General features: G+C 34.8%; 1 protein-coding gene and 1 non-coding gene across 3 annotated transcripts in view; one reads left to right on the plus strand and one right to left on the minus strand.

Annotated features, from left to right (window-relative positions):
• LOC116729561 (metabotropic glutamate receptor 4-like) overlaps positions 1-23,241 on the plus strand; it is a 189,970-nt gene that overhangs the window by 136,090 nt on the left and 30,639 nt on the right. For both annotated transcript variants that reach the window (XM_032578302.1, XM_032578229.1), the window contains exons 4-6: positions 17,843-17,978; positions 21,046-21,200; positions 21,609-21,749. In XM_032578302.1, the coding sequence (XP_032434193.1) occupies positions 17,843-17,978; positions 21,046-21,200; positions 21,609-21,749 (432 nt within the window). The remainder of the gene's footprint in view (positions 1-17,842; positions 17,979-21,045; positions 21,201-21,608; positions 21,750-23,241) is intronic.
• Positions 9,271-9,344, minus strand: trnai-aau (transfer RNA isoleucine (anticodon AAU)). Its single transcript has one exon. It is a non-coding gene; the product is annotated as a tRNA-Ile (tRNA).

The raw sequence follows: 23,241 nt of genomic DNA on the forward strand, positions 1-23,241 counted from the left end.
GGGTGAATGACCGATTGTAGTTTGAAGTACTTTGGGATCCTCTGGACTTGATAAAGTGTTATACAAGTACAGGCCATTTATCATTTACCATTCACAACATATGTTTCAATCTACTCAATTTTCTCTATTCCTTATTACATTTTCTGAACAATAAAGTCTCAGCAATTGCTGCAGAACTGCTGAGTAAGGTCATGGACTTCTGGCAAACCACTTTTGTGAATCCAGCATTTTCCTTTCTCACAATTTTGTAAAAGCTAGTCAAAATGTTTGGTTAGAATTTCTGGGCACAACTGGAAACGTATATGCAGCCTACAAACCTCAGTTACACCAGTTCTGTCAAGAGGAATGGACCGAAATTCCCACAAACTATTATGAGAAGATTATGAAAAGATTCTGAAAATATTGGGCCTAAGAATTACAGTTAAACGGTAATTCTCTCTCCCAAATAACAAGGAAAGCTGCGTAAACTTCTTTGGTGAAATGAAACCATTCTAAAAAATGTCATCTAGAAAACAAGGCTGATTTAATTTTGGATAGTAATAATTAAAAAGAAAACAGGAATATGTCTTTTTGTACCATATGTAATCATCTAATCTCAACAATATACTATACTGTGAGACTAGAATTAGAGCAAGCAGCATCTGCCTCTTTAATAGCTTGTTTAAACTGGGTAAGAACAGATTTCTCAGCAGAGAGGATGAAAGAAAGGGAGAACAGGCTTAGGTGATTACTGCTTGGCCGTGTTCAAACACAAAACCTGTTTGCATGGGTATCTCAAGTATGTCAGTCCCTGAATTTGTTTGTGCTGAAAAAGCATTAGCGTGTGGCCAATTTTTCAAAAAGCCATATATAATCTGCAACTGCTGCTATCACTGAAAGCCACAATCTTTGACACACCACGTCGTTTCCAGAAACTTGTGTTTTCATTTAGGTCTTTTCCCTCTCTCAAATAGCCCCTTGGGATTACATCTGAAGTGCCATTATGGAGAATGATTACAAGAGGGTTAGAGCAGTCTTCCAGCATGATGTCTGCCTTTTTGTCACCTTTGAAATTTTAGAGTGTCTTTGACATGAAAGTCTCTGGTCCGGCAGAAGATTTTATACTGTTTGTGTGTCTCTCTGAAATGTTGCTGAGCCCCCAGTGTCCTTATTAAAGCTTGAAGCCCTCTTCAATAATGGAGGCTGACACATTTATTTTAAAATTCTGAAAAGTACTGTGATATTTTTTTTAGTTTCATGTTGGAATTCTTAAACCATTGAAGTTCAGTGGGTGATACTGCAAAATATATAAATTGCATATGTATACTTGAAGAAGCAAATATGAAAAAAGTGTGTACACTGTGCTATTTTCTGTCTTATCAAGTTTAGAACAAGAAGCCTCCAGCCTGCAAATCATTTTTCTATGGCATGTGTTTCTTTCTCTAAGTTTAGACACTGACGGTAACATTGCCATCTAAAATTAATTGGATGGACAATTTTGAATTGTAATTAATCAGGTTCATATTTAAATGACAGTTGAGGCAGAGAAAGAAGTGGAAAGGGCAGAGACAGCACACAACAACACTGAGATGACAGGAAGATTATGCAAATTTTGGAAAAGAGGGTTGCTTACTGCACCCTTTGTCATGAGGGAAATGTCAAGAGGAAAAATTTGAATAATCACAAATCTGAAAAGGCTTAATAAACTGCAACTGAAGAGTTTCTCAGCAATATTTTGAACTTTTTTTCTTTAGATAATACAAGCAAGATTTGGAGATAAGTGATTTTTTTCTGGTTTCCGTCTATCAAAGCTTGCAATGCATTTCATGCAATTCAGGACATTTAAAAATGCCTACTTTGTTATTTTTACACAATTGTGAGGAAGTTATTTTCATTTCATTACCTTATGCACTAATTCCATAAAACTGAGCACCAGTGAATAGAAGCAGCTAAAAGTCTTGCTTTTTGAGATGATCAGTCAGTGTTTTATTTGTGTAGGATTAACTGTCCTACAATAATGTAGCAGTGAAAATATCAAAAGTAAGAAAACCATAAATGCCACTTGAATTATATGCCTATCCAGAGTTAATTTATTGCATGTCTGTTGGTCTTAAATGTCAGTTAAAGCTACTGCTACTTTGTGTTTTAAACGAGAGGGAAGTTAAAATACTAATGCATAATCAAGCTGCACCAATACAAGCTGCAGTCAAACAATGTTCCATTTATGTTGCTTAGACCAGTGCAGGCTCTACAGCTAATTATCGTGGGTAAAATGTCTGTCATTCCTTCCATCTCTACTACATCTGGTACTACACAGTCTGTTTTATCAACACTTGCCCCCAAAGGCAGTCATTGTCTCAGAAAACTGCATTTTAAAATGATCTTCTTTGAAAAACAGATGAAATTGCGATTGTGAACTGATGACAGTATTGCCAAGACTTATGGGTGCTTTTGTACAAAAAATATGGCAAAATATGCTTGTTTGCAAAATAATACAAGAAAACAGCAGAAAGGGCAGCATAAAAACAGTTATAGAGGAAGTGTGTGTTCATATGCAAATATAACACTTTCAATTTATTTGTGCATAGTTGGCATAAATTTAAGAACAAAGCTTAATACGTGCAAATAAATACTGTTTCTTATGTCCTTTCTATGGTGTTATAATTCGACAGACTAGCCCAAGTAAAACCTGAGTAATACTTTCATATGTAGACAGATATAATCTTATATTGTAAGTTTTAATAAGATACTATAGTGACAAGCAAAAAGCTAAATAGTTTGAAAAATATAGTGATTTAATGCTTTGTATGAAAGCTAAATGGTTTGAAAAACAGTCATTTTTTGCTGAATAATAAATTGGCATAATGTTTGTCAGGTTCTATTGTAAAATATATGCAGTATTACGGAAGACAATAGGCAGTAGGAGAAACGGGGATGCTTGGAAAAAAAACGTTTAGGCATTTTTCTAACTCTCAGGAGATAAACAGGTGTATTGATTTCAATGATAATGAATAAAGTGATTGCCTTGGGCTGGGTGGTGCTTGGAACATGGGGAAGTGGGAGCACTGTGAGGAAAAGAGCAAAAGAGGAAGAATATAGTAGTTGTAATGATAGGAGAATCATACTGGTTGATTTAAATGGATGAATGCCAAGGAGGAATGAGTGAAATCCAGAGTGTAGGTCTGCCTTGCAGGTCTGGAGCCGGTGGAGTGATGGAGGATTGGCAAGCTTGGAACTGGTCGATACAGTGACAGCAACAGAGACTTGGAACAGGTCGAACGGTGAGAGCGATGGAGGGTGGACAAGTCAGTTTGAAGGATGAAGGTGATAAGGAAGAGGTGCCTTTAGGTTGTCAGTTATTAAGATGAAGATCCAGAGATTTATTGTAGGTTTCTTCTTGAAGTGAAGGATCCAGAAATCAGCATGGAGGAATGACTGCAGGAAGCAACACAGCGTTTACCTTGGGAGTAGCCTGGTAAAAACCAAACTCCTGTCCTACACAGTTTGCGTTGTAGGACAGGACTTGGTTATAGAAAAGCGATTTCTTCCTGGAGCTGTGGATGCTGTTGATGTTTTAACCTTTACCCAATCGCTAATGCTTTGACGTATGTAATGCACCAGTTCAACTCTAAGAAGCTTACCAAAAATTGCCTGTGCAGTAAACTACCATCCTCCACTGCGAAAAGAGCAGTGGCAATCCGAACGAGGTGGCTGTTAATGTTAATTCAATATTTGAAAGCATGGATAATATGGACTGAATGGCTTTCTTCACTTCCTTGACATAATCGCTCACAGCTTCTTTTTCTGTTCACTGATTAGCCCAATCATAAAATATACCAGATGGAGACTTGCTCACCTCAGCATGGTGAATGCTTGTTGCAGAAAAACAAAATGGCCACTTAAAGACTTTTCAGACCATTGAAATATCCCTAGTTGTTTCAGTAATCACAATTTGGAAGATCAAAATAAAATTAGATAAACTAATACCTTCTAGATATTGATGCTAAGTGACAAACTCAATATACGTATGTGCCCCATATATTTATATTTAGAGCCACAAAAGATGTGTCTTGGCCATGTCTCTCTATATGATAGATTTTTAATCTCAATGAGACATACCTGAATAAATAAAAGTTGCATACATGCGTACAATATTAACATATAAGGGCAATAGAACAACATGACAAACCCTAAAAGAGCAATCTAACATAAAACATACTGAAGTTTTTGTGTGAGTTTATAGTCTGATAACTTCAAATGTACTTATCAGTACTTTTGCCAAAGGGGTGCACATGAATCTAAAAGAATGGTAATTAGCAGAAGCAGAAGAGCATAACTATGAAAACAAATAAAAATAAAATCCTATAAAAATTTTGTGACTGTTTGATATGAATACCAACTAATTACACCTGTAATTAGTAATTGCTGACATGACTACAGCAATCTCCAGGGGTTGTGCACAGTCAGAAGCTTAAAGATTTAAAAAATAAGGTTTTAAAATTGATTCTGCAATTTAGAAGGAGCCCATCCAAAGAAGCTAAAGCAGGCATGATGTAGTCACATTTGCATTTGTTTTGTGCTGTGGAGTTTTGGACCAGTTGCAGACAAGCACAAGCAAATAGTTTGTAATACTATAGACCTTTTATGACAGTCTGGACGACATGAATTCAAGGATCTATTTCTCAGAGTCTGTAAATTAGAGAAAGGACTTGACCTTGGTATGAAAAAAATACGGGCTCTGACAACTTTAGTCTGATTGCTTTTATTGGAAAAAAGAAAAGTATTTTCTACAAAGGCTCTTTTGAAAATGTAGAAAGAACTAGGACCCATGCTGATGGACTTTAGAGGGTTTATAATATAATGTCTGGCATGATTGTTTTGTCAATTTAGTATGAAATGTGATGAGATTAAATTTTCTTAGATTTTCTCTTAAGTGCAGATGATGTAGACTTTGATAGCTAATTTGAAGTCCAGGAAACAAATAAAAATGTCCATGACCTGGCGTTTCTGAAATGGCTTTCTTTCTTTAATTCTAAAGAAAATTCCTTGCCTATTTTTATATTCAGAATAATTTGGATAAAACTATACAACTTAGAAATCCCGGATAGGCGATTTGATGCTGAAATACAAGATTTTGATTATGTATTTTAGGTAAAGTTTCGTGACACAAATGCTAACTTAGCCCACTGATGAGCTTACTTATCTGCAAGGAATAATTAAAGAAAGGGGCAATTTCCTACACAGAGTTTCATGATATAGAATAGGGTAGGAGTAATACAGCAACTTGTTACCTTCTGGTTTATGAAGTAAGCCATGCCAGCAATTACTCTGAGTTCATCCATCAACTGTGAGGCCAGAGGACGCACATGAAGCTGCAATGTGTTGAAGTTTCATTTTTACTTTCCCAGACAGTTAGCAATGTAATCAATAGAAGTCTGGGTGTTTTATTTATTTATTTATTGAGGACAATATTGAACCTCTGCTGTTCATAAAACCCAATCATGTCTAGAGGGTAGAATCAGAAAACTGCTCATTCTGTTTACAAATTAAATATGTTGTGCTATGAAGTAAACACTGATACCCTCGAGAAAGAAAACAGGGAAATCATCACTCAAGGTTTTGCCAAAGTTTAAAGTGACAGAGACTTTTCTTCTGCAAAAAGATGAAAGCCAGATAATTGACATCTTTCCAAGAGTTTGGGAACCATCTTAAGAACTACTGCTTACGGTATCATGTTTAAAAGCATGTCATTGAATTAAAATGTGTGACAAATGACAAAAACATTTTTTTTCAGACAACATCCTGTTTTACTCAGATGCAACTAAAGTTGAATTTATGTTACTTACCAAATGCTTACTTACCAAATGAGCATATTCATTGAAATTAGGTGAAGTCAGATAAAAAAATCCAGAACACTTGTCTTAAACTCCAATTATAAGTAAATGTAAATTTATATCCAAACATATTCACAATTGATTTCTCTCTAATTTAATTTCATACTATATATAGCATTAACTTTATTTTTGACTTTTCCCTTAACTTGCTTATTTATGACGTGTGTTTTGTTGCAAAAGATTATCAAGGATGAGGATAGTATTTCAGATTGTGGTGACAGGATCTCTTAACTCCACAGTATTTGGGCTCATGACAGACAGTATTCCACACTCCCACACCAACTCTGAGCTTGCATCAGTGATGGTGAGTTCTTAAATGGAGTCAGAGATGACTGACAGGGTTTGATGTTGTCAAGGATTTTGCTGGAGTGCTGACCAGGTTGTTTTTGCCACAGAATTTGGAGTTGTGTCTGCAGTTGCTGTCTATATTTGTCACATTATATAAATGCATTACAGGAATTTCATGTAGTTATCAGAAGCCATATACCAGAACAGGACAGTATCATACTGTAACTGGTAAATTTAGCTAAATCGAACTGGTACTTAAATGGATGTTTTTATTAGAAGGTGATCCTCAGCCATGGTAGGGGAAAGTCAGGTTTTGTCATGTTGTAAAACAACTGGATTGAAGAGAAAAGTCTCCAAATTTTAGTCTTGGTCTCTCAGTTAGATAGCATACATCACCTGGTCAGAGCTTGGGGAAGAACGGCTAGAGAAATTTAAGGTTATTAGGTTCTTACTCATAACTAAGGTAAACTTTTGTATAGCTGTGGCTGTTGTTCATTCAGAAATCTTCTCCCTGTGTGTAGTGACCCGATCGTGAACACAAGTCACAGAGGTGAACTTCCCAAGTCTGGCCTTACCCTTTGGGAGAACGGAGAAGCTTAGTCATTCTGCAGAGGCATCACAGAGCCATGGCTTCTCTGCATGAAAAGAAGCAAATACAGCTTGTTCAGGCTAGTGTTAAATATGCCTTGTAAGTAGCTTTCTGGTGAGGTAGTCTTTGCACGTCTTGCTGTGGGGAGACCCCCGGTCAAAGTCAGAAAAACATAAAAATATCATGTGTTATGGCATCATTGGAAAAGTTTTTTTTTTTTTTTTTAAATACTAGTAGTAGTACTTTAAATCCTGCATAGCTGGGGTTACTTGCTTTATTTACAAAATTTTCTATAAATTCACATTTGAGTTGCTGTTTGTTTTATCTGAAATGTACAAGTTATGTACAGATACAGAAATATAAGTCCGGTCAAAATTAACATATGATGATGAATCAAATAAATAAAAATATTCATATTTTTAAAAAAATTACTTGAGATAGACTTTAGAAAAAATTTGTTAAACACAACAAAGACCATTATTACCTTCTTTAATTTACTCTAATTTCACACATCACCATGCAAACATATTTCTCATTACCATCAGGGCATCTCCCCATGACTATATTTGAAAGTCATCATAAAAAGACAACACGGCAAAGTGGAAAATTGCTTTCTAGTTGTTTGTTACATGAAATGGGCCTTTAATACCATAGTAGTTAACTCAGCTTTCTTTTAGAATAAAAGAAAGCCACAAGGTTTAAAAAGAAGAAAAGGAAGACAAAATACAAAAGAATATGGCATACCTCACCAATAATATCTTGTGGTCCTCCATCAAATTTATCTCAGGCATAGGTAATCAGAGCTATCAAATACATGATCTTAATTAATGTACTTATGCATGAGTCTCCAGTGGTTTTATTCATTAATTATTTTAAGAATAATAAGATTGAACTGACAAACATATTAACAATATATTTAAAGATTGCTTTGAATTCTCAAATGTTATTTAAATACATTTAAAGACAAATTATGTTAATCTATTTTACTAAAAGAACCCAAAAAACAACTTAATCAAGCCTCTGAGATTACAACAACAAACTTTGATTGTAGATGTAATGTAATTTTGTCACTAACATGTTTAGGGAATGGAATGATTTTATTACCCCATGCATCTTAAGTGATCTGAAATTTAGTCTGAGGACATTTAACATACTATGTAATACAGAATGCTACAAATAAATCAAATTAAAACATTGAAATGAAATCACACCATAGATTTTATTGCTGTAACTGGGTCTGTTACAGAAAAAAAAACATTTTAACAGAATAAATGAAAAAAATGTCGTTTTCTATCTTCAGTATTAAGTGGGTATTCAGAAAACAAATCTTCAGCCACATAACCATTTTCTTCTATGTCACATCGTCTGCAATGAGATAGAGCATCATATTTTATTTTATTACACAATGCAGGTTTTCTATTTTTCTGCTCTCTCGGTATAAAGAGTAATCTTCTCTCCAGAATAGATATTTACTCCAGCGGAGCAAAGCCAGACAGCGAGCATGTGTTTGTGTGCTGCTCAGTGATATCTGAGATGAGAAACTTGACTCTCACCAATCTCACACTAAACACAGTTCAGCCTCATTTTCCCAGCAGCACATGAACTCCAAGCTCAGCACACAAGCCAGTCCAAAGCAGCTCCCCAATTTTAACGTGTGCACTCAGCAAGTCCTCAATAAGTTTTCTGGGGTGTGTAAGAAATGTGTTGAGACACATTCCTTGTGTCTGGGATGTATTTCAAATACACACCATGCACTCATGTTTAGCACAAACACAACATTCCTTTGATCTAATGGACTGAATTCACATGAAAAATGACACTGATGTTTGCTATAATAGAGATAAATTGAAGTGGTATGGGGGTGGAATAGGAACTGTTCATCTTCTGTCCTTTAATTTGAAAACCACCCATGTGGTTCTGATATATACTGATTTATAATGTACCTATTTCATTGTATATGACATTTATAACTGAAGCTATTGTTGCTTGGTGTGAGCAGGAGATGAGAAAGTACTGATTTTCATTTGCAGTATATTTTTGAAACAGTGTCTAATAATTATAATAGGATAGTACTGTATTAATGACAACCTAAAGATTTTACTGTACAGGACTGATATTGCTGTCAGTCCTGTACAGCGAAATGAGTTCACAGTATTATGAGAGTCATTTATTAAACACTTAAAGCTAGGACTTAGACATCTTTTTGCTGTCTCTTTGATGGTGTGAGATTTTAATTAAAGCCACTGAGTGTATTCAGAGTAACAGCTAACTTATGTATGGGTTAGCTGGCTTGAGGTTGTGACGAACAAATTACAGATTATGTGTTGGTGTGACCTCCTGGTTGGTAGATCAAGGGCAAAAACACAACAAGACTATTTAATTTTACTAAGTCGTGCATATTGTTTAATGCCATTAACACACAGGGCATGTTGTGCAGCTCTTTAAAATTCAGATGAGCCTGATATCGCTGTAGCAGCAACAGCTTTAAGTGTTGATTTTCTGTAGAGTTTAGATTTTAATTGGCTAGTATGGGGATTGAACCCATGACCTTGGCGTTATTAGCACCACACTCTGACCAGCTGAGCTAACTGGCCATACATTATGTTGAGTTTTCATCGATATAAGAAAAACTTACATGATCTTACCACAATGAAGATTTGATAAAAGAGCTCATATTCTAATGTTTTTCAAAATCATGATGGTTTAATTTAAAGCCTTCTGCTATTTTTAAGTAGAATAAACCTGATAAGGCATTATAGCCCAATAATGCTTTTTACCATTTGGTAAAACCCATTATATAATAGATTCTGCTGAGTTCCACTGCATGGCTCCTTTGGTTATCTGATGCTGTCTTCATTTTTGACAGCTTAAAAGTGTGAAGGAGCATGGGCGGCTTTACTTGCAGAGGCAGCTTCAAAAAGAACCACACCTCACCCAGACGAGGTCTATTGCTCTTAGGGACTTTACTTGTGTGATGACAATAAAAATATGAGCTTTTCAGCTGGGCAATACTATCTACCTTGTGGAATTATGAAATAATTACATGTTTGGAAAAAATGCCATACCTAAACTTCTCTAAGTGTTATCAAAGTGCTGCAGAAATGTTTGAGTGCCACATAAACATTACAGCAATGAGATAATATAATTACTTGATTCCATGGTACATTATGCAAACACTTTTTCTGTGCTGATCAAGAGTCACTCATTTCTGTGTAGCAAATAGTTGTAGTGAGTATGAGCGCACAGTTCGACCCATTTTCTGATTAATTCAGCAAAAATTATTTTACCCCTTCTATTTAAATTGTGTATAGAGAATATAATTTGCATCTCTAGCTGGTTAGGAGTCCATATAGAAAAAGGAGATAGTGGTTGTTACTTGGTACTTTGCTCTGCCCTGATGTAGAGCATTGTTACATTTTTCTCACCATCTATGTGCACAAGCAGTAAACTATATGGAGACATGTCATAAAGGATACACATTTTTCATAGATGTGACAGGACCCATCTATGTCACAAAATGTATTTTACTTTTTTATGTGTTGACCACAAAATGTGTTTTTAGAAAGAAACTACCATAAACAGGCAACATAAAGCATGTTTTGTTTGGGTCTCTAATGATATTAGTATGTCATAGTTTTATTTAGGATAACATAACAAATAAACCCTGAACACTATTTTAACCATATGTTCGCTGCTATTTAGTTCAAATATAATTATTGCAGATCATTATTGCAATTGTTTACTAACTGACTATAAAAATAATTGTGGTTCAGTTAATTTTAATGACCAATCGCATTAGTGTAAAATTACTAGATTGATTTTAGAAGCCCAATAGAGACTCTGTGTTATGATGTTATTTATTGTATTAAATAAAAGATGTTAAGTATTATGCATGTCTCCTCAAAACAGGCACTACAATCTAGCATAGTGTAAAATGCTCTCTCAAGTGTTTCTCTGGCATCCACTGAGCTTAAGGCCTTACAACCAGGGAGATATTGTTCAACACCTAAAAAGCATGCTTTTTAGATGAAGCGCTTAAAAATATTCCAGGGATTAAAGTTTTAATGTTCTGCAACTGTGAATTAAAGCATGTTTCTGTATCTATTGCTCTAATAGCATCCCAATAAGCAGGCTATATACACAGTATAAACCTACACCTTCACTATATTCCCCAGTAGGTGTGCTCCTCTGCAGCACTACTTATACTCATGAGCTATGCTGCAATTATCCTCAAAGCTACAGTATATTTAATGTTCTTGCAGTTCTCTTTTCCCAACGGTGTCAAATGAAAAGGAATATTATTGTTCCGAGCTGTTAGGAGAGCAGAGACTGGTTGACAATGACGGACTCAAGAGAGCAGACTAGCAGTCTCCAAAGCAACTGATATTTTTAGAGGAGGATTGCAGATATAGCTCAGACATTAAGAGCAGTTTAGGACAAAGTAAGTGTGTTTTCCACGTTAGCAAGAAGTTCCGGGAAAGAGGCTAGAAATGTTACTGCTTGTACTCTGCTTAAGAAAATAAACTGGTCATCATCAGATCAAATAAAAAAAACAAAACAAAACACTACATTATGTATTAAAATAGTGATTACAATTCCATCTATGGAACAAACAACATCAACTCAACAAACATGTTTATGGTAGAACAGATCAGGTTTCTTCACTGCTGTTTTAAAATAAATTGGATTTGTCATCAATATTTTCCAGAGTTACATAAAATTGGATAATATTTATCAAAATAAAGCAAATTACCATCAAATACCATCATAGAACTATCCTGAAAAGGGACAGTGACTACTTTACTAGGGTTGTTGTAAACGAATATTTTAGTAATTGAGTAATCTAACAATTATTCTTATAATTAATTGAGTAATAGGATAAAAAAATATCAAATAAAATATTGGTAAATCTGGCACAAAACCAATGTTACTATCAGATATCAATATCAGTCCAATTTTTTATATTTAAGCTTCCCTTATAGTTACTTTTCTGTAGTTTAGAAAATTAACCTGTAACAATAATAGCTCACTTTCTAAGTTAACCTGAAGAAAAGTTATACTAAGACCTGAAATTATATTAAATTTAATAATAAAGAGGCAGGCTCACAAATGTGCTTGTTTATTGTTAAAGCTTGGAAAAAACAATTTTCTTTAATTCTCTAAAATATCTTTGCATCTAAAATAACAATGAAAAGGATAGATCAGTTCCTGAAAGTGAACACAGTAGTTTTCTCAATAAATAACTGATGTCACAATGATGTCAATTACAGTTATGTAAAATGCATTCCTTTAATTATCACTTTTATTCACCCAAAGATACATTTTGAGTCCATTCAAAATGGATTGAATGGATTCAGTCCATTCAATCTGCCACTAGAGAGTTAATCATATCTGAACAGCCCTAAAACACGTGTGACTTTACTCAAGACATTTTGAGGACAGTTTTCTTCTGACCACCATCATCCTGTGACCTCAAGAATTTTGCAATCTGAATACACTTTGTCTTGGGACAATCCACTGACCCGACATGACTTTCCTCAAACAGTAGATACTTGGAAGTCTCTCTGTTAAATATATATTTTAAAATCAACCCTGTTTCTGGTAAGATTAACCAGAAGCAGGTGATTAAACTTATTCTGAGGGAATAATTACAAGGGTTTTTATAAACTCACTTGGTTTCTCTTCAAAGAGAAAAACATGGTAAATCACAGTTTACTGGATTGATTTTATTGCTCTTTGAATTACCTGAGAGGGTACACATCTATTCTGATCTCTTTTGGGGACGATTACTTTGTATTGTGGCTATTTGTTTATTTGCATGTAAAGTGGGTTACTGTGATCTGATTACTGATGATGGATTTTAATGCCAGGTGTGAATGGGTGTGCTTAGTGAGGTCTACATTAGCTGAATCAGCCATGACACATGTTAATGTCAGGTCTGAGCAGGGGCTCTGTGCTGCTTTGTTGTCTGCTCTTCTTACAGCCCTGGTGGAACAATGCAATCCATCAGGGGTCTTTAGCCTTTTTAGTGCTACTTCTTACAATTAGAAATTGAAAGTGTTAGAGAAACACATGTTCTTTGTAATTTTCCTGTAAACACTACACCCTCAAAAAAATAGCAACTGGTTCTTGGCATCATGTAAGTAAAATGTGGCTGTTCTGAATTTAAGCAGCTATCACATAGCCTTAACATTCCTCTGTAATTGTAAATGCTAATTACCATTCATATAACTCTTATTTTCCCTTCTTCATTGTCAAGTCTCACCATAGTCAGTTAAGGTTGTTTTGGTTCGAATGTATGTTCCTCACTGAAGTGGGCATGAATATGGGCAGGATAATAGGAATGTGTGCGGGATGTGCATGAGCTGTGCATAATGTTCTGATGATGTCATTTGCAGCAACACTCAGCAATGAAGAACCTAAAGGTTTTGATGGACTCAAATAAACCCAGATTTTTTTTCTTTTGTCTGAAAGACAGTTAGAAGCAGTTCCAGTGACTATAAAAAGTATTCATCCCTTTGAACAATTTACACTTTTATTGTTTTTTTTACAATTAAGGTGTTGTAAAAAAAACACTAATTGATTAACAAAATGTGACTTTTTTGACAAAAAAGCACAAAAAACAATTTAATGTTAAAGTGAAAACTGATGATGACATAATGACATAATGATGACAAATAATAATAATAATAAAAAAAACATTTTTCATTTCATCTCAGTCATTAGCATTTTAGCAGATGTGAAGATTTAATAAACACAGAGCATTAAATGTGGAGAGTTGTGGAAGCTGGTCTTATTTAAAGAAAGCAATACTAGGAAAGACAAGGTAAAAAAAAGGCCTGAGTTTTTAATTATATTATGACAAATGCATAATTTGGTTTAAAAAAAAGACATCTTCAGACAAACATTGTTGATGTTATTGAAAGAAAATATTTAATGTAAAAGCTTGTTTCTAGGCCAATTGAAACCCACTTAAACTGCTAGGTAGTGACAATTTAGAACGGATTTGCATTACAAATTTCTACAAGTAAGGATCTAAAACATTATACTCTGAGGCAGCTTTCACCAATAACTGATAGATGGAAATAGTAATAAATAATGACAACTCAAAGTTGGTGCAGGTGAAGATACAGTTTCAGCTCAACAATCATGTTGAGGTTGTGAAGGACTCCAAAGTAGAGACTGACTTAAATAATGAATAAGCAGAACCTACAGGAACTGGGGGAAGAGCAGGTCATGCAGCATAGGCAGTGTAACAGAAAAGTATAGCAAGGACCAAGAAAAAACCAGGAGATGAATAGTGGGGCAAGGGACGAAATTTATTAGGGAATTAATCAGAGGAGTTGTGGTACAGCTGTGTGGGAAGAAAAGCAAGGAAAGTAAGAGAGGGAAAGTGAACTAAGCGGCAAAAGAAATTAAAAACTAAGGGATAAAGACTAAGGCAGATCCAACAGAAATAAATCAAGATGTACAAACAGAACACAATGAGAAACACAAAGGAAATAACTCATATGGCAGCACCTTCCTAACACACAGAAAATGAACTGTATATAGGAAGATAGATTGAATATAAATGAGCAACAGGGAAATGAACAGAAACAAAAACTTAAACCCAAACACTCCAAGGATCATGACAGGCTCTTGTATAGGGTACTTTAAATCCCACATGTGGGTTTTACATTCCCTGGTCCTTCTGATTTTCTCACCAGAGGATAAACAATGCTGCTGCCAGTTTTGTGTTCTATGTGAGAAAAGAGAAAAAAGGAAGGGATGAGTGCTCCACTTCCATGCAGCAGATGTTGAGGGATTGGGGGACTAAAATACCAGTGAGGCAAACACATTGAATCGAGTGATTGATAGAGTTTCTGGGAACAGAGTTGCTGGTATGCTGCAGCTAAATTTCCCATGTGGTGTAATGACACGGAGAGGTAGACAGATAAACCTTTTTTCCAGTTTTATCAAAGACTCCACAATCAACAGCACATGGTGTACAAACATTAACTTTACTGCTCTTCAGTTCCACAGTGTGCTGTCACAGGTGCATGGACACTATCCTAAAACTATTGACCAACCATTAGCAATTTAGTAACTTTGCAATCCCTGTCTTCAGAGCTATTTATGGCAGACATAGCAAAGAAACCAGATACTTCATCAGTTTTTCAGCACACAGCATAAGTGATACTACTGCATCATTTGCTCAGTGTATATTTATCAGTTTTGAATTATGAAAATGGAATAATTCTAAAATATAAACATTTTTGAAATGTAAATATTGTTCAAAAAGTCAGCTATATTGAAATTTAAAGATAAAACATTTTAAAATACATCAAGCAACGCACTTTACATGAAAAAAGATCCAGTTTATACTAAGCTATTCTGAGTCTGTGTAGTACAAATATATTTTCAAGAAATCATATTATTAAAAAGGTTTTTTTCAGATACCTAATTCACTAAGTTTAACGCATTATTCATGAAATAATTACACAGTACTTATTCACACAGACCAATGTTTTAAAGCATTTATCTCTGTTAATTATAAGGATTTTCCACTACCAGCCAATGAAAACATGACATTTAATATTGGAATATTCCATCAGACAAATTAAAACAGCTTAACAGAAAAATTTGGACTTATTGAAAAATGTGTATTATACATGTTTAATGTAAACAGTTTCAGTATTGACATAAGTAATTTCAATTATAACAATAAGTAGTGCACACCCTTAAGAAGTAAACAGCCAATGGGAGCAATGGTTCATTCAATGACTGACAGTACAGAAAACATACCCAGGAACTAAACACAAACATAAGCATGTACAGTCAGAACAGACTGAATGTATTTCTTCATTGAAGGAACTGCTAATCCATTAGCCAGCCAACTGGACACACATAATCCAGAAATATCACTTTTGACTTGTGACATCTATGACCACAAGAAACCTAAACACGCTGCCTTTCTGAGAAACAAGTGGAACAGAGAAAACAGACATTTGAGGAAAAAAGAAAACATGATTAAATTTATTCATTGTACAGTCAGAACAATAGTGCAGGTCAGTGACTCAAGCAACTCACTGATTTAACTGGAAAGGACTTTTTGTTCCTAGAAGCAAGGAAGCACAACACCACTGTTCATTTAATAGACTTCCCTACACTTTACTCATATTTCCCATTTTCTAACTTAGACTCTGACCTTCTTTATACAATAAGGCTGGCTGCTTTGAACTGGACTAAAGCGTATTATTCCTGCAACCATTCCTCATTGGGCTAGCTTTCTGCAGAGCTGTGAGAGTGAAATTCATTATCATCCATACGTCTCTGTGGAATTTTGGCAGCATGACAAAACAGCTCTGTTGAAATGTTCCATCAGGAATTAAACAGCCTATGCTTGGTTGCAACTATGGGATGTTTTATGTTACTGTGCATGAGAATGCCAAAAAAATATGTCATTGGACACAACATTCCTAGAAAGAAATAAACTGACTAGTTTTATCTGAAATGAAATATTTGAAATTAAATACATTCCATGTATTATTTTCTGGCTTGCTTTCAAGGTTATGTGCAATCAATAGACAAGGAGCAGAACGTAAAAGTTCACTGTAAACTATAGATGTTGACATGAACAAACTCAATTACCTGTTACAAAACAGAAAAATAAAACCAGATTGCAATTGGAAAAAATGTATATACTTCCAAATGTTACAATGTTATGGAAGCTTTTTATCAGACTTTAGTAATAACTCATGAAATGAAGACTCTCCCAGATCCTCTGACAAGTTTGTAATGGGAATTAATGCGACTCATAATAGCCTAATTGGACCATTTTGTCAGATGAAAGATTTTTAATACCTTACATCACTGATGTTGTGAAATATTACACCTGCAAGTATTTATCAATGCAACTATCTTAAACAACTCCAAAATAACAGCTTCTTTATGCAATACACCTGTTCAATTGATTATTAACACAAATAGTGAGTCATCCTATAACATGGCAGCAATTCAGTGCATTTAGGGATCTACATTCATATTCAGTAAAGTAAAATTTGCATACCGATGAAGCTTTTTTGTCACATTAAATGCATCTTTTGAAAAAGATTTTTAAGCAGGTATTTATATTGAAGTTTTTTGTATTTTATATAAATGGTAAGTAGCCTTTACTTGAACAGTGCTTTATCAAGTCCAGAGGATCCCTGCACTAAATATATATATATATATAAATATACAGTACAGACCAAAAGTTTGGACACACTTTCTAATTGAATTCATTGAGAAGGTGTGTCCAAACTTTTGGTCTGTACTGTATATAACCTTTAACCTTTTTAACAGGTTAAAGGTATTAACCTGTTGAAAAGGTTAAACCCTTTTTGACATGAAAAAAGGTTTGATAATGTTTGTGGGAAATTGACCTATATATTGTTTCAGTTAAAGACTTTACTGAAATAAAATAACCTTTTAATAATATTCTAATTTATTGAAAATGACTATATATGTATATATTGCTGAAGTACACACAAAGCATCAAAACTGGCAAAACCAAAAAAATAAAAATTATTCTTTAGGAGAGAATGGTATGACTGGCTGGTTTGAAGTGACAGAAAGACAACAGTTACTGCAATAGCCATTTCTCATTGTGAGCTATGCAAAATATTATCTCAGAATGCACAACGCATCAAATTTAGCAGAAGACAACACCAGATGCCACTCCTGTCAAGTAGGAACTTAGGGAATAATTCACACAGGCTCAACTAAATTTGACAATAACAGATTGGAAAAAATGTTGAGCATTGTTCAAACACCACAGGCTACCCGAGTGTTGTTGCTGACCATGTCCAACCATTTTGACCACAGTACGCTTATCTCCTGAATTTTTCTTCCAGCAGGATGATGACCCATATCGCCCAATACAATGGCCAGTGGGCGCAGATTTATTTGTGCTGTTAAAAGATATAAATTCAACACTTTTCTGCAAAGGAGATCTGTAGGAGAAAATATACTGCCACAAAAAACTCATTACATGAAATAATGGGGAATCAATTTTTCAATTTCTCAGTCTTTTAATTGTCAAAAAATCTGTTTTCTTTCTTCCAATTAGGCGGATTGTGCATATCCCAGTCAGTGAAAATTCCACGTGAACCAAGAGTTGGAGAGTTCGACAAGATCATTCACCGGCTAAGTGAGAACACCAATGCTCGAGTGGTTATTATCTTTGCCAATGAGGACGACATCAGGTGAGAAAAGTGAAGAGTGTAAAAGTGTTCTGTTGATTAATGTTGTTCTGTTGATTATCATGTTGATTATATCCTTACAAGTTTGCAATGGTTGGATACTTTCAAGATGCTGTCAATTTATAACTAGTACTTAAAACTAGCTGCTTTATCTTAAGTACCATTTACATCTGCACCATTCTCTGTCAAATGGTGCTTAAGATTTTCAAAGGTTTTACTTGGAAAAGGTTTTACTTGAAAATCTTTTAAAGTAAATACAGTAATATTAAGTACTCATTAGAGAGCAAATTCTATTTTTATTCTATTTCTACTATAATATAATTTTATTCTATTTCTGGCATCAGATAAGACATTTTCCTATGTCTTATCTGTGTTAAATTAAAATGCATGACTATAGTGGCAATTATTATCTAACCTTTAAAAAAAATCTTAAAGAGGCAATGATTGTATTGTTCACATGCAGCACTGTTTTCTTAGAGGAGAATATTTCCTCCTTAGAGGAAATATTCTCCTCCTTAGCTAACATTAGTACATTAGCCAACATTTTAGCTAATGTTGGCTTTAGCTAACATTTTCTTTTCGGTACCTGGAGGGCCAACCATTAATACTCCCTTCCATGGTCAACAAATTCCCTTGAAACAGTCAGGCATCCACATGGGCAGCACTACAGCTTCTCTCAAAAGCTTCTTAGCAGCTTCCAAATCAGCAATATCATCCAAGTGTACATTAGGATTGCGGGAGACGATGTCTCTTCCTAGTGAGTCTACAGTTAGTAGGTCAGCATACACGCTATGGAAGTGGGCAGAGATGTTGATGTCTGGGTCAGAAGTCCCACTGCTCACTGATTTAAGCCAGTCCTGATAACAGGTAATAGGCTGGATATAGAGTAATTACCAAAGGCCAGTGGGATCACAGTGCAGGATGACTGCACTATTGTTGAGATCAGAGTGACCATCCAACATCTCAATGATCTCAAAAATCTGCACAAGGAAAGACGAGAATGAGTTATAACAGGAGAGTCCAGTACAATCAAACAAATGCATGCATATACTGTTTTGTTTTGGTGTTAGGAGAAAACTAAATATGGTATCTGAAACAACAATTTCCCCCCTCGCATTAAATTACACAACATTTTCTTGTTACAGGCAAGAGTTCAAAAATTATTCATATTTGCTAAATGCTAGATTAATTGAATGCAAAACTAATTTTTTGTTATTTTTCATGTTCAGAGGTCAAATGAAATTGCTATGACTTTAAATGACTTGACTTATGCCAGTTTAATTCACAATATTTAAATCAACTAAAGACACATTGAGACACATGTGCATTGCTGCTTCCTAGTGTAACATCATCGAAAAATAAAAATAAATCAGGAGAAATATCAGGAACGTAGTTTTATAAACCCACTGGACTGCTATATCCTTGAGTAAAATTTCTATATAGCCACAGATGCTACATTCTGTCCTTTCTATCCATAATAGAGAGGGAGAAGAGGGACTCTGTGTCTCAAAGCTTAACTTTGATGAAATAGCTGAACCAACTTTAAAACACAGCCACAAACATAGAGAAGTTGCAGGTAGAATTTGTTAAAGAAAGTCATTTTGCACAGGAAAACAAGCTCTCAACCAATATGGGCTAATCAGCCATTACTCCTAAAGCAAAACATAAACAGATTGCAGTTTAAATGTATTTCAGGTGTGTGCATTACATTGTTTGGGTTTTCTGCTGTAGGAGGGATTGGTGCACTTTACAAAATATATGGTATCATGAAGATAGAACATTATGATGAAATACTGAAGTAGCATCTTAAGACATCAGCCAGGAAGGCGAGTCATGGACCTAAATTTCAGCAAGCTATTGTAACAACACCAAAACCTTTCATCCAACTCATGCAAATTAAAAGACAATTCCTCCAAATACAAAAATAAACGTATGACTTTGAGTGATATTTGATCCAATTTTAAAGGGATTTTGTGTCTAACTTGCATTTGAATTAAAAAAAAACAGGAGTGCCCTGACTAGTATTACACGTTATGTTCTACAGCCATAATGTGTGGCTTCTTTAAAGTTTTTACATTCTGTGTTAAAAATCACTTTGAAGAGTTTGTATTGTAAGTTGTAATATTCACATATTTTTAATAATTAAATGCTGCCAGATTCCCCCTTGTACAAGGACTCACAGCAGCAGCTGCCTCTTTTTTTTGTCATAAGATCTTCTCCTGATCCAGGAGGGTTATAGATGTTTTCAGTTAAGTCTCAGAACATAAATGTTGTAAAATATTCTAACATAACTTATTTAAACCCCTAAAAATATCACTTTGACTGTGGGATTTACTCCCTTTTTCAAAAACAGATGGCTATAAGCATACATAAATGATTTAAAATCACAATTAAAGTTGAGAAGGTATGGCTTGTACACAAGTTAAAATTGAGATTATAGAATAAGAATGCTGAAAAATGTTAATTAAAACACTTCAACCATCCTGTAAACTCAAAAAATTAAAACGCACGGTCACAAATTTAGTTAGAAATTGTTTTGTATTTGTTTGTACTGTACAAAAGACAGTGGGAATGGTAAAGGGCAAAGAGTCGGCCCAGAAACACATCTTTGTTTTGTCTTGCTTTTTTAAAGCAACATCAAAGCAATATTTCACATGCCAAATCTTTTTGGTTTTGTCTAACATTTCTATCTGAAACATCCTTCATTAAACATTTACAGCGGCGCCTGCTATCTGTTCCTAATATTTATTATTTACAATAAGCTTAAAGCTAAATCTAATAAGGTTTGATTATGCTAAAACCACCATAATGGATGTTTTTAAATTTTAGTTCTTTGTCATCCAAATTCTACTTGGACTATCCATGTCAAGCAACAAGCTGCATGGAACCTGTAATACAAATTATTGAGCATTTTAACAGGCCAGTGGCTTTTTTACAGTTTTGCTGTATGTGGAATCTGGTATTCATCTGTCTGTCCAACCATGTCTGTTGCAGGTTTCTCACATTTATACCTAAACACAATATATACAATATATTAAAAAATGTATTTGTTTTCTGTTCCATCCCACAGGCGCCTACTTCAAGCAGCTAAAAGAGCCAATCAAACAGGTCATTTCATCTGGGTAGGTTCAGATAGCTGGGGTTCCAAAAGTGCTCCAATCCTGAACCAAGAGGAAATGGCAGAAGGTGCTGTTACCATCCTACCAAAACGACAGTCCATTAAAGGTATTCCCTTGTGACTGGTCCTGCAGTGGCATCATGATTTTTTGGTAGCTTCGAATCATATTTAAAATAAAATTGGTGAGCCATAGAGCAACTTCAAAGAATATGAATATGTCTTCTACTCTAATTTAAATTTCATGGCTTCTGGAAAAACTTCTTCAAATCGTCCTTATTCATGGTTTCCCCTTTAGGTGCATTTTGACGTTTTGCCAATGTTGCTGTCTGGCTCACAGACTGTAGTTCAAAGGAGAGAGTGGAGAAAATTAAATAAATTAAATATGCCAACATAAATACCTGACACGAAAGTGCTAAGAGGTTTTAAATGTATTTTATAATTAACTTACATAAAATAATTTGCTTTTGTGCTTTGGAAAAAAAAACAAAAAACTTTCTAATTCTTATGTCTTTCAGGTTTTGATCGGTACTTCATCAGCAGAACATTAGAGAACAACAGACGGAATATCTGGTTTGCAGAGTTTTGGGAGAACAACTTCCAGTGCAAGCTTAGTCGACATGCTGTGAAGAAAGGATCTGGCATCAAAAAGTGTACAAGTGAGTTTTCAATCATTGGAAAAGAAGCCTCTTGGTCAATGTGGAGCACTCAATCAATAACCAAGTATACAGCTTGGCTGTCATGAATACATTATGCTTATGCGGGTTTGTGTCAAAGTTTGTGCCTCCTCTTTGGATGCATGTTTTTTTTATATATTTATTATTGGGGGGAATAGTTACACTCTTCTAATATAGCAGAAAATATAATTTATGTAAATAAGTGAATGGGAACATCTAATTCTGTAAGAGAAATGAATGCTCTTAATATGTTTCTATATTTGAAGTGCACAGCAGCAATCACCAAAATAGACCCCTGCTTGCAGTGAAAACAATCAATAGCATATCAAGTCAGCTCATTAGAAAGAAACTTTTTCGTCATTAAAATCATTAGATTCTTCAGGCTTGTCTCTTATCTCGTAGTGATTCGCAAGATTGCATTTCTAATATTTCAAGGCATATAAATCTTACATCTGTGCATTTTTTCTTAAAGTGTTATACAGGGATATAGTACAGATTCAGAACAAAAATTAACAGGAAAAATAGACATTGTAAATTTTTTAAGCTTTTCTCTGCTTTAGCTAAAACGAATTGGTCCGTATCTTGTGACTAGAAGAAAAGGACCAGAGATTGTTCGATTATTTTAAACTTTTTCAAGATTTCTCTGACATTTGTTGTGTTTACAACCAAGACCAACACTCTGAATTCCCTCCAGAAGATTAAGGTCCTGATCCCATTTAACCCTCCTGCCCCACTGCTTTGTCCTATCCCTCAATTTTGCACGTTCATGCCAAATCTAGGGCTTTCTGGATTCTTTCTGGGGAAGAGAATGATCGAGCAAACTGATAGCTCAACAGAAGCACAAACAGGCACATTCAACGGTACGGCTTATGAAAAAACATTTGTTATTCATAAAGTGAACCACAATCGCAATTACAGTCGTGTATATGCTAGCTAATCAAACGTATGCAAAACATGATTTTGCATACCTTAAAGTACGTTTTAGGATCCCAAAATGAAAATTTATGTAGTGCAATAGCCCTACAGCTGCTGCTGCACATGGATTATAACATCCATTAGATGCACATCAGACAATAAAACATGGACACAGCTGCTTCTCAAAACCCATAAAATTATACTCCAGTTTCTTCACTGTCTCAAGCACAGTTCCACAGACCTCTACATGACACACATGTATTGCTACCTCTGAATAGAGGCGTCTCTCATCAGGATGCCACTTAGGCGCCTTTCTTCAGAGTTAATGTATTGTCAAACTACTCCTTTACTTGAATTATGGCTGGGGGTGAATTAGACTTTTTTGAATAAAATCTGGACCAAACTTAATGCTGCGTATTTGGAAATGTATTGAACCTCTTGGTCTTGCAAAGTGGGCTGATATAAAATATGTCATAAACTTGTCGCTTTAAAAATGAAATATGCGAATAGATTTTACTGCGTGCAGAAAATATTAACTACAATCATTTTGTCCGAGTAA

This window comes from Xiphophorus hellerii, chromosome 1 (assembly GCF_003331165.1).
Source record: "Xiphophorus hellerii strain 12219 chromosome 1, Xiphophorus_hellerii-4.1, whole genome shotgun sequence".
In the NCBI taxonomy this organism is placed as follows: Eukaryota; Metazoa; Chordata; class Actinopteri; order Cyprinodontiformes; family Poeciliidae; genus Xiphophorus; species Xiphophorus hellerii.